General features: G+C 60.0%; 1 protein-coding gene across 1 annotated transcript in view; it reads left to right on the top strand.

The window, feature by feature from the left end:
* Window positions 1-7,629: 7,629 nt before the first annotated feature.
* Window positions 7,630-12,550, top strand: part of PRKAR1B (protein kinase cAMP-dependent type I regulatory subunit beta) — a 69,472-nt gene continuing 64,551 nt past the window's right edge. The window contains exons 1-2 of the mRNA XM_065923632.1: window positions 7,630-7,735; window positions 8,383-8,577. Coding sequence (XP_065779704.1) covers window positions 8,401-8,577 — 177 coding nt within the window. The 5' untranslated portion in view covers window positions 7,630-7,735; window positions 8,383-8,400. The remainder of the gene's footprint in view (window positions 7,736-8,382; window positions 8,578-12,550) is intronic.

The raw sequence follows: 12,550 nt of genomic DNA, 5'->3' as shown, positions 1-12,550 counted from the left end.
GGCTCAGATGGTAAAGAATCCACCTGCCGTGCCGGAAACCTGGGTTCTGTCCCTGGGTTGGGAAGATCCCCTGGAGAAGAGCATGGCAACTCTCTCCAGTATTCTTGCCTGGAGAATCCCTGGACAGAGGAGCCTGGCGGGGAGAAAGCTGGACACCACTGAGCGACTGAGCACACAGCACAGGGAAGTTAACTGGGGGAGCGGACGGCACGCACAGAGGCCTGCGATGGCAGTGTGGCCGCTCACTTGTGCTGTGCCCCCCAAAGTTCATGTAGTGGAGTCCTGAGCCTCCCTCCCCGCCCTGGGCCTCAAAAGGGGATGTTACTTAGCGATAGGGCCATAGAGACTCATCGAGTTAGGATATCTTTAGGGTGGGCCCTGATCCGTTTGACTGTGTCCTCATGAAAAGGGGAGACGGGAGACAGACAAGCACACAGGGAGAAGCACGTGAAGGTGGGGTGTCTGCAGGCTCAGGAGCGTGGCCTGGGACCGACTTCCTCACACTCTCAGGGGAACCAGGCTCCGACACTGATCTCGGACCTCTGGCTTCCAGAACGCTGAGATAAATTTCTCTTGTTTAAGCTGCCAGGCTTACAGCACCGTGTTTCCGCAGCCATAGGAACAGATACAGGGAGGGGGCCTGACACCGTTCCACCCCGCGGCTGAAGCCAGGGCATTCAGGGGGAGCAGGGTCCTCTGGGTCCCGGTGGGGGACACAAGGCAGGGTTTGAGGTGGGAGGGTTTCACTAGGAGGTTTGTGTTTGTAGGAGACTACTCTGGCTGTCAGAGAATGGGTTGGAAGGGAGCCGGGCAGACGCCACGTGAGGCTGCTGGGAAGGCCTTGGCTGTGGTCGAGATGAGAGCGTCCGCACTGAAGTGAGGGTGCTGGGATCCCCTGCTTCAGAGGTGGGGCAGACTCGCTTTCCCGGCTACTCCCCCGCCCAGTTACAACTGAACACCTTGCAGCTAGTTCAGCGGACAACGGGGGAGGATCTGAGCTGGAGAGAAGGGGGCAAACTGGGGACTCCACACTGGAGGAGCAGCTGTGGGGAGACCCAGGGGTTTCTCTTCCGGCCTCTAGTTTCCTGGAACAGGCACTAGAGGGGGCTGTTACCCAGACCTGCCGGCAGGCCATGGGGGCTGTAGCTTGGCCACTGCCAGAGGACAGATGGCTGCCTCAGCATCTGTTCTCGGTGGCCGGGTGCCTGCGGGGCCCTGAACTGGCAGGAGCCTTTGCAGTGCGTGCCCTAGATGACAGCCCACAGAGTCACCAGTAAACTGAAGTTCCCAGTGTGACCCCCCCGCCCAGCGCCAAATGAAAATTACAGAACTGGAAGATACAGTAGCCATAATAGCATAATAGACATGGTGATCACTGCCCACTATGTTTGGACGTGATAACAAAATGGGGATGAAGGAAAGAATCAGGAGATTCACAGATAAAGCCTGCTCAATCTAAGCAGCAAAGAACAGACTGAAAAAGAAGAGACACACAGCCTCAGTGTGAGTCACCACCACAGGATAGTCACCAGAGACCCAGAGCAAGAGGAGGGAGCATGTAGGCTGCAAAGCGCTGCAAGGAATAACGGCCAGAAACTTCCTGAATTTGGCGAAAGACAAACCCATAGACACAACCGACTGACTGAGCCCTATGTAGACCAGCGTGTAGTGTTTGTTGCTCAGTCGTGTCCGACTCTGTGTCACCGTGGCTATAACCCCCCAGGCTCCTCTGTCCATGGACTTCTCCAGGCAAGAATACTGGAGTGGGTAGCTCTTCCCTTCTCCAGGGGATCTTGCCCACCCAGGGATGGAACCCGAGTCTCCTGCATTGGAGGAGGATTCTTTATCATCTGAGCCACCAGGGAAGAGCTAAGCCCTCTAAAAACCCATACCAAGACACATCGTAATTAAATCTCTGAAAACAAATGACAGAAAAAAAAAATGTGAAAACAGAGAGAGATGCTGTTTTGCCTCCAGAGGGACATGAGTATGAATGAGAGATTTCTTGCTGGAAATCACAGAGGCCAGAAGGAAGTGGCACGTTTTCTAACATCTGATGGTTGCAGCAAACCAGGGTACTCTGTATGAGAGAAGTGAGAGCAGTGGAGGGAGGATTCTGCGCCACAGGATGTGGCGGAGCATCGGTGCCCATGGACTGATAACTGCATGCGTACACGGGAGTGTGTAGAGCGCCGCTCACAGACGTCGACAGCGATGCACTCAGCACGCCATCCAGTGGAATTCTGATGGGTATCCAGGTACCCCGCACTGGCACGAGAGAGGACAAGCGCCACTTGAGCACTGATTATCAGCAGTTGCTTCAGATGTGAATGGCGTGTACACACCAGTGAGAAGACACAGATTCGCAGGAGGAATAAAACCTGTGACCCAACTTGACGTTGTCTGTCACACGCTGAAACTCTCTTCAACTGTGATAACATGGAGAGGCGGAAAGAAAAAGGGTGGGAAAAGATCTATCACGTAAACATTCTTTTTGAAAAAGTAGAATGATGACCGTCAGCCAAGGTAGACGTCAGAGCAAGGGGAATTTCCAGGGGAAAAACTGGTCGATTGTATAACAATAAAAGGATCAGCCCAGCAGGCAGGTACATAGCAATTGCAATGTTTACGACCCAAGCAGATCTTTAACATACACAGAGCAAACACTGGTGGAGCTGCAGTGAGAGAGACAAACCCCCCAGTTTCAGGTGGGGCCTCAGCTCCCACTCCTCACCGCTGCTGGGACGACTGGGCATTCGGAAAGGACATAGAACACTGTTGATCGGAGGGATCAGTGGACACTCATGGAACCCTCCACCCAATAGGCACGTAGTGCACGCCGTTCACAGGTGCCCGGGGACGTGCCGGAGTAGACCGTGTGGATCCTGGGCCATAAAACAGACCTTGACAAACGTGAAGGATGTGAAGTCAGAGCATAAAAATCAGTAACAGAAAGACTCCACATGTGGCCGTTAACTCAGTTCTACTCAGAAACAAAGAGGAAGGACTGTTGATATAGGCAGAGACTCGGGTGCACCTCTGGGCGGTGTGCGGAGTAAAAGACAATCACGATGAGACACTGACTGCCTGAGTCCCTGTAAACAGTCCTGAGATGACAGTTGCGGGAGTGGAGGCCCCGGCAGTGGTCTCCGGGGCTGGGGGATGGGCTGGGTGTGACTGCACCGGTGTGGCGGAGGAGCTTCCTGTAGTGATGGTGCCTGAGCGTCCTGACTGAGGTGGTGGCTCTGTGAACGCTCGGGGGAGTCCAGCCTCCTGTCCCGTCCCCAGATGTCCTTCCCGACTGAATAAACAGGGGCAGTAGGACCGAGGGGCCAGTACTTAGACAGACCGTGCCTAGAAAGGCGAGAAAACATGAGACAGGAAGAGGAAGCTACATAAGAGGGAGACGTGGATGGCAGAAGCAGAAATGCTCGAATCAGGTGAGTAGACATTTGGAAGAATGTGGAGAAATTAGGACCCTGAGCCTCAGTGGTGGGAATGTAAGCTGGTGCAGTCACCGAGGATCCCTGTGGTTCCTAAAAAAATTAAACAGGGTTAGCAAGTGACCTGCCAATTCTACACGCGGGTGCAGAAGGGAAATCGGGGCGGGGGGCGGGCAGGGGACAGAGGGGAGGGGAGGGCTCTCGGGTCTGCCCCCCTTGTTCACAGCGGCCAGAAGGTGAGCCTGGGATGGGTGGGTACACACCACCCGAGGCGTGTGTGTGCGCATCTGTGTGGTGAGAGCTGCCTCCACACGGGGCCGTGAGTCTGCGTCCCGCTTCCCTGAGGCAGCGAGGCCGGTGCGGCGGCTGGGGCCTGGGCATCCTAGCTGCCGGAGGCTATCCCGATGCGATAGGCGGCGAAGCCAGTTGGCGGGTTTGTGGTGGGGTGGCTGCTCAAGGGAGAGGAAGAACGCAAACTTCTCCTTTTTCCCAGTCTGGTCCCTGGCCTCGGCCCGGCTGGATGAGGGAAGACACTTTAAATCAGGTTGCAGTTTTGACCATTTCATAGCACTGGACACTTAAAGTGACTGAGTTGACACTGGGTATGTGTCTTGACATAATGGTAGAACTTTGAAATTCTCTACGTTTGTGCCGAAATGTGATGGAACTGCCCCAACTGTATAGGCAGGAGTCGGGAGGGAACCTCCTCCTCTGAATGGATTTTGAAGACCCGGTCAGGGTAGGAAGGAGTGACTTCAGGTCTGTTCCAGGAGCCCCCGTTCAGTGTCCTGGACTGTGTCATTTCACCAGCACGATAAACCGCTGCGAGCCGGCGCGCTTGGTCGGTCTGTTCATTAGCTCCTCTGGCCGGTTCTTGAGGGATGCTCGGGGTCCTGGGGTCCACAGCAGCCCCTCCTCACAAAGCTGAGGGCAGGAAACCTGTGGACGGCGGGGATGAAGAGCAAGGACCTCACCAGGCGCAGGTGAGGGGGCCAGGGCCTGGGGCACTGGGGACAGGCGGCCTTTGCCACCCGCGGGCGTCCCTGCCTTTGTCCTCTGCAGATGTTGCGGGAGTCACCACAAATGCAGGGCCTCACACTCCTGATCATCTTGCGTCAGTGGGTCAGGAGTCCAGCAGGGCTCGGGTGTGTCCCCTGAAGGCAACCCTGGAGGCCTGGTCTGGTCCTTTCTGGGGGCCTGCGCCTTGGGTGGCCTGCGCCTCTCGGGCCCCTGCCCCAAGCTTCAGGACGGGTCCCTCCCCTCGGGCTCCTGCTTGGGCTCCTCTTCTGCACCCGCACAGGCCCTGAAGGCTCTGCTCTGTGCAGGGGGCTGAGCTTGCTACCATTCCCTCAGCCCCACCAGGAGGGACGTGGCTGGACAAGCTGTAAGTGGTAGCCTTGTGGTCACTGGACTGATCACCTGCTTCTTGCTCATCCCGGCGGGTCCCTTTGGTTCCCTGTCAGCAGGTGCCGGCAGCCACGCCCACCTCCATGCCCACAGGCGGGAGACTGGAGGGTCTTCCAGGTGAAGCCCCCAGTGGCCCCCACACTGTTGCTGGTCGGGAAGCAGGACTCACCTAGGAGTCCGCCTGCCAAGCCCAGCTCAGCACCCCCGGGCGGGGGACGTGCTGAGACCTCCCTCGCTTGGGCAGGTACCCACGTCTGTCTCCTTGCCCCTTAGGGCGTAAAGGACAAGATGCGCAGCGTCCACACTCCCTGGGGTGCTCGGCACAGCAGGGGCCAGAGAAGGGGGCAGGTTCAGCAATCAGCCTCCGGCTCGCTTCTCACAGAGCCAGGGCTGCAGGGAGACCCCGGCGGCACCCCCAAGGGCCCACGCTGGCCTGCAGGTGTGAGGGCCCCAGGCAGGGAGAGTTCCTTGCAGAAGCAATGTCCCTGTTGAATCTTGGCAGGTGATCTGGACTTGGCACCACCAGGAGTCTGGGGCGGGGGAGCAGGTGGTTGGAAAATAAGGTGCTTTTGAAGCTGGACCTTTGCAAGACGTGGAGACTCAGGCTCCAGGGCGCGGTGAGGACCCCGGGCTGCGGCACGAGCAGCCCTTCTGTGGGGAAAGCAGGAGGGCTGGAGGGGACATATAGGCCAGCACAACTTGTGGGGACGTTTGCCGATGACACGATCCCCACCTCACGTCTTCAGGACGCCCAGTCAACCAGGGCTTGCCACTGTCCAGCCCAGCGAGGTAAGGACCTTGACCCAGCTGTGCGTGGCGACATTGGTCCACTCAGCTCCCTGACCCTGCTCCAGGCGGGGCATCCCTGCTGTCCCCACGCGAGGGCACTGGCCGCCCGCGGTCTAGGCAGCTTCCCTGATGGACCCTGTGCTCACCCCCCATCTCGCGGGAAGGGGCGTGGGTCGTGTAGTTCAGGGTGGAGGCACCTGTATCAGCTGCGAGGAACCACTGTGCCATCACTGGGAACTTGAACTGGGCTGCCCTGGTGGCTCAGCAATGGTGCAGGAGACGTGGGCTCTGTCCCCGGGCCGGGAAGATCCCCTGAGGGGCAAGTGGCAGCCCACTCTGTATTCTTGCCTGGAGAATCCCACGGACAGAGGGGCCTGGGGCTACAGCTCACGTGGTCACAAGAGTCGGACACGATTCAGCCTCTCAACAGCAGCAATAACTGGTCAGTGCCGCCCAGTTCTGGACACGGGGAGGCCGGGCCTGGTTTGAGGGCCCCTGGCTCCCTGCCTCAAAGCGGTGAGTGCCTGGATGAATGGGAAGTGTTTCCCTTCCACCCAGGTGACCGGTGAAGGGGGCTGGGGCCCCAGGAGAAATGAGGGGGCTTGCCCTGGGGCAGGGCTCTTAGGGCGGCCTGCCTGCAGGCCCTGGACGTGGGGGCCGCTGAGATAGGCCCCCGAGGGGCCTGGAAGGGTCTGAGGGGAGAGGCTGGTGGGGGCTGCCCCCGTGGTGGTGGGAGCATGGGGCTCATTCAGTCCCAGCTGAGAGGGGCTGGGGAGCAAGGTTCTGGGGGGCCAGGCACCCAGCTGCCTGCCAGCCATGGTCCGGGGGCTCTCTGCCAGGGCAAAGCACCCAGCAAGATAAGGGTGTGTGTGTGTGGTGGGGGGTGCTGGGGTCCGAAGGCCATCCTCAGAGAGGGTCCCCCCCTGCGGACCATGCGGGGGAGGGCCCCGCACAGATCTCAGGAGCACCCAGCAGGCCCTGAGAACAGAAGCCTGCCCTGGAGCGTACGCCTCCCACAGAAGTCTGTCATGTGAAACCTGGCCCCCGGTTTTGTCACCCTCCTCACCAGGCCACCTTCCTCCGTCCGTGGGATTCTCCAGGCAAGAATACTGAAGTGGACTGCGTGCCCTCCTCCGGGGGATCTTGCTGACTCAGGGATTGGACCAGCATCTGTTAGATCTCCTGCATTGACAGGAGGGTTCTTTACCACTAGCACCGTCTGGGAAGCCTCCAGGCAAAGGGTGGGGACCCCCAACTGCCTGAAATGACATTTCTGCCACTATCCAGGCAGAATGGGGGCAAAATGTGATGGTGGTGGTGGTTTAGTTGCTAAGTCATGTCCGACTCTTACGACCCTCTGGCAGGACTCACACCAGGCCCCACTGTCCATGGGATTCTCCAGGCAAGAACACTGGAGTGGGTTGCTATTTCCTTCTCCAAAACGAGCTGTTGGCAACTGGAAAACACAGGCGACTGACTCCCATTGCTGCCAGCCTGGCTGGAGGCTTAGGGGCTGTGCTGGCCTCTGACTTCTGGGATCCCTGGGCTGGGGGAAGAATTTAGAGTGACCCTGTGATGACCCCCCCCCCCAATCTGGGTGAAGCTGGTGCCCCTAATCAGGGGCCACCAGTGCAGGCCCTGTGACCCAGAGGTGACACCCAGGTGTGAAGGTTGGGGGGGGGTGCTCACCATCACCCCCAAGGCCCCAGGGGGCTGCCACCAGCCAGATGGGCAAGCTGGGTAATCGAGCCTCCAGTGGGGGGATGGAGATGTGAGGCAGGCGCGTGGGGCTGGTCGTGGTGGTCCTCCTGGCAGCGCCGCAGCGCACTGATATGTGTCGGTCTGTCCAATGTGGGGCTCGTCAGCCTGCGTGTCTGGGGTGAGGGTGGGAGGGGGAGCGGGGGCAGGGGTAGTTTGCCCAGGCGGGAGATCTGGGCGGCGGGGAGAGGGGTTGGGGGTGGGCCGGTAGGGAGGGTAGACCGCGCGGCGCGGCGCGGGGGCGGGCGGAGGGCGGCGCCGCTGCAGTGCGGGACCGCTCGCCCGCCGTGCCCGCGTCCCCGCGCAGCCACCTCCGGCCTTGGGCGCCGCGCATCCAGGTACGCGGGGCTGGGGAGGGTCAGCGCTGGAGCCCTCGGCCGTCCGGAGGCCCCGGGAAGCGTGGGCCCTGGGGGAGCCCCCGCCTCTTAGCCCGACCCGGGCCGTCGTGCCGCGGTGGTCTGAGCGCAGGGACCGGGGGCACGGGGGCCGGGGTCGCCGAGCTGCGTGCAGCGCGGGCCGGCAGGCCGGGTTCCGGGCTGTCATTGTGACCTGGCCGAGCGCGGGCCGGACGCGCGGCCCTGCCATTGTTCTCCGGGTTCGTCTTCCCGGGAGGCCCGGCTCCTGGCTTCGTTCGTTTCCCGTTTTCCTTCCTTTTCCTGCGGATCGTGTAACCGCGCCCCCCGCCCCCATCATCTCCCTGGGAGCTCGCGGGAGGCCCTCTAGCCAGGAAGGTCCAGGGAGGGGAGGGATGGTCGCACGTGAGACCCCTTATTGGCCGGCTGCGCGCACAGGCCGGCCGCCCCGCTTCCCCGCTTCCCCACCGGCCCTGGCGGGCCCCCACGCGCCCCCGCGAGCATCTGCCTAGAGGTGAGCTTTGCCTCGAGGACGAGGGGCCTCTGGCAGGGCAGACGCCCCGGTCGCCAGGCCGGGTCGGGCCCGGGCGCTTGCTGGAGGCGCGCGGCCTGCGGACTCGCCTCTCCCGCAGGACGCGCCGCGCGTCGCCATGGCCGCGCCGGGGGCGCAGCAGCTGGACGAAGAAGACGGCCTGCGGGCCTGTGAGCTCTACGTGCAGAGGCGCGGCATCCAGCAGGTGCTCAAGGACTGCATCGTGCAGCTTTGCTTGGCCAAGCCCGAGCGCCCCATGCGGTTCCTGCGCGAGCACTTCGAGAGGCTGGAGAAGGTCAGTGGCTGCGTGCCTGGTCCCCGCGGGCAGGGTTTTCGGGCGGCGGGCTCCCCCGGCCTCCCCTGGCCTCCCTCCCACCCCTACGTGCTCAGCACGCGCCGAGCCGCCCTCTGCAGCCCCTAGGAAGCCGGGCGGCTTCACGCCCCCACAGGACCCCATCTTCTCTCGCGGCTCAGGCTCTCAGGGGGTCCCCGGAAGGCTTGGGATCGTTTGGGAGGTGGTGGTTGTGACTGTCTCTTGTGGGGTCACCAGCAGTTCTCAACTCAGGGGCCGTCAGAGATGCGCTCTGCGCTCAGGGTGAAAGCGAACGGGCTGCCGGGGAACGCAGTGGAGCTGCAGAGGTCAGCCTGACGAGGGTCCGCAGTCCTGAGACCAGGCGTGTGGGCCCCTCAGACCCGCGGCTGCCCACCCCGCTCCCTCCTGCCTGGATGACCCCCTTCACTCCTCCTGGTTCCTGGTGTGGGCGGAGGCTGGGAGCAGGAGATGGGCAGAAGCCCCAGAGGACCCCCGAGCAGCTTCCCTCCCCCCTCATCCCCCCTCATCCCCCCCCCACCTTCCCCCTCATCCCCTGTCTCTTCCCCCTCATCCCCCGCCCCAGGCACTCTCTCTGGGGTCACCCCAGGCTCCTCCCAGGTCCTTGTGTCAGTACCTGTCTGACACTGCCCGCCCCTCCTGGGGACTGAATGGGATCCCAGTTGGGGCCCATCTCTGTTTTAATCACCTCTGTGTCCCCGAGCCCCGCAGTGCTTTACTTCTGATGGGGGCCCCTGTAGACACAGAGCCTTAACCCAGAGGAATGGATTTATTTCTTCCCTTTGAAACAACCCGTTAAAGCACATTTTTAAGTAATACATGCCTTTTAAAGAAAATTTGGAAAGTTCAGAAGTGGAAAGAAGAAGTAGAAATCACCTGGAGTCCTTCCCAACCTGTCCATACCCTCTGCTCATTGTGGTTTTGAAACAAAGTTGGAATCATGTTATGGATGCAGTTTTATGTTGTGCATTTATTACACATTCCTCATAGTCCTCACTGTAAATGATTGTGTAGTTTGTGTGGAGAAGATTCACCGAAGTTTTCTCAACATTTTCCTCACGATTGGACAGTTGTTTCCAATTAAAAAAATTTTTTTTTATTTTGGAAAGTAATGCCATATGAACATATTCATACATAGATTTTTTTCTCTTTCTGCATGTAGCATTGTTTAGAGGTGGAATTACTGAAATTCAAGATGGACTTACTGGGTTTCAGAGATCTTGCTGGTATGGTCAGGGTCTCTCCAAAGGGAGCATCAATTCAGGACCCACCATAACCCAACCTAGCCAGCTTTAGCTGTGGTTGCCTGCGGGCGCAGCGCGAGAGCAGGGTTGCTTAGTCGTGTCTGCCTCTTTTTGACCCCATAGACTCTAACCTGCCAGGCTTCTCTGTCCAAGGGATTTGCCAGGCAAGAATACTGGGGTGGATTGCCATGCCCTTCTCCATGGCTTTGGCTGATTTAGTGTGAAAAGCTGTTTTTCAGTTGGTAGCTGAACATGGTCATGTGGCTTTCATCTGTTTTTCTCCGGTTCCTCGCTGTGTAGGAGAGGTGTGGGTGCCCAGAGGGCAGGGGCGGGGGCTTGCTATTTTCCGGCATGTGTGAGGGGGAGAGTCAGGCGCTGACAGTGCCTCTTGACTCGACTTGTCACGACGACCCCAGCCAGATGATGTGCCTCATGGGATGTGAGCTCTCAGCAGCCTGCTTGGAGGCCAGAGGCAGGGTCCGGCCAGACTGAGACCTCAGAAGGAGACCTGAGCAGAGGGTCCCAGTGGGAGGGATCCTCTTGCCCCCAGGGGCATCTGCAGTGGCCAGAGACACTTGGTGTTGTTACACCTGGCGGGAGAGGGGGTGCTTCTGTCCCCTGGGGGGAGTGGATGTGGAGTGAGAGGCTTGGGGGGCCTTCCTGGTCCTGCTGGGGGATGGGGGTAGGGTGAGGAGCAAGGCCTGGACCGTGACTCCTAGGACTGGCCTGAGTCCGGAGTGAAGGGGTGCCTCTTGCCAAGAAGGGGGCGGTGGGGAGAGGCAGCATTGGACAGAAAGACAAGAGAAATGCCTTGGAGGGTCTGAGTCATCAAAGAGGCTGTGGGCCTGGAGCCTGCGGGGGAGAGGCCTGGCAGGCACAGAGGTTTAGGAGGATTGATTGACAGTTCTCGCCTGGAGGGGCAGTTTCCGGCCTGCCTTCAACAGGTGAGGACTGAGGTTTGGAGAAGGGTGACCTGAAGGCCGGGATTCCAGGCTCCAGGCTGACTGGGTGGAGTCTCTGAAATCGCCTGCGAGCTTTTACAAGCGGGTACATTTTACTGGGGAGAGTCCCTGGGATTTGCAGTTGGCGCTCAGATGGACCCGAGATTCCCAAACGTGAAGCGCCCTGAGGTGTCCTCAAACCCACGGGCGTCTCACTGCCTGCCGCACCTGTAGACCAGAGTGACCGCGGTCGGAGAGGCTCTTGCTGTGGGGCCTGGTCCCGGGCCCCTCTCCGCAGGAGGCCGGCAGGCCAGAAGCCTGGGAAGGGACGCATTTCTCCCCTTGTGTGGCGAGGAGAAAGCATATGTCCGTGGCCTTGATAAGCGCGGAGGCTGCAGCTGCCCACACAGGCCGGCGGGGATGGTCTAGCTCCTGGGGTGCGGTGCCCGGCGCCCGGGCCTCAGTGAGGGAGCCAGCGAGGAGGCAGGCTTGTTCTCAGGTGGAAGCTTGAGGGGGCAGAATGGTCTATACCCCCTGGCAAAGCACAGCCTCGGAGCCGCTCTGGGATTTGGTGGGTTTAAATGGAGCAGGAGCGACGATGGAGTCGCACCCGTGTGCCACCTCTACGTTTCCCCCAGGAGTTTCCTTGCTTGCAGGACGCGCTTATACACAGATGTGTGTAATCGTGTATGTGTGCATTTTTTGTTAGATTTTTCTTTTTTATTCAAACTTATCATTTATTTCCGGCTGTGCCGAGTCTTTGTTTTGTGTGCGGGCTTCCTGCGGGGGCAGCAGGTAGGCTGCCCTCTGCGCGGTGCGCAGGGTCCGGGGCGTCTCTGGCAGCGCAGCTGTGCAGGCCTCAGTGGCTGGCGCGCTGGTGTTGTCACCCCACGGCACGTAGCCACGTCCCCTGCACCGGCAGGAGGACCCCTCACCACCAGCCACCACCGGCCACCACGGAAGCCCTGATGTTTTTCTTCCTAGTAGCATTTTTTATTGTAAAACATACAAAGCGTTCTGGCCGCTTTTCAGCGTGCATCTCAGTGGCCTTAGGGGCACTCCTGTGGCCCCGTGTCCACATGAGCAGCGTTTCCGTGGCTTCTCGTGGCTGTTTCGTTTTCCATCCTGTGGATGTGTCGTAGTTCTATTTTCTTTCCATCATTTTGTGTTTGATGGCTTTCAGTTTTTTTTTTTCTCTCCAGAAAGCACCTTTATGCCGAGGAGATGATTTCAGAGAAATAAGCAGGTTTGTAGCAGGCTTATCAGGAAGGACTCGGAGCTGAGTGTCTGCGTGTGTTCCTGCTGCCCCGGAGGGCTGGGTCTGCTCCCGGAGGGTGGGTCAGCCTGTGGTCTGCTCCCGGAGGGCTGGGTCAGCCTGTGGTCAGGCCGCACCCTCTCCCGCGCCCACGCTGATGCTGCTCTGCGATGCCTTGTGGCCCTGGACGCCTCGTCCGGCGGCCCCGTCTCCTGATCCTGGGGCGGTGGTGGCTTCCCTCTGGTCCGTTGGTCAAACGCCCGCTGACCCAGGCTCGCTCTGTGCCTTTGATGAGACCGCAGTCACGCCGGGTTTCCCTTGTGATGGGCGGGCAGGGCTTCGGGAGAGCCAGCGGTGGCTGCTATGGAAGTGCGTCCTGTTGGGGCGCAGAAGGTTGTTCCTGAGACGAGGGCCGAGGTCTGTGCTGGGCGTCCGAGGCGTCTGGTGACTCCGTGTGGAGGGTCACCCTGTGTTTGCTGGTGGCCAGTGCTGCCTGT

The sequence above is a fragment of the Muntiacus reevesi genome, chromosome 2 (assembly GCF_963930625.1).
Source record: "Muntiacus reevesi chromosome 2, mMunRee1.1, whole genome shotgun sequence".
In the NCBI taxonomy this organism is placed as follows: domain Eukaryota; kingdom Metazoa; phylum Chordata; class Mammalia; order Artiodactyla; family Cervidae; genus Muntiacus; species Muntiacus reevesi.
This window is presented reverse-complemented; position numbering and strand designations above follow the sequence as displayed.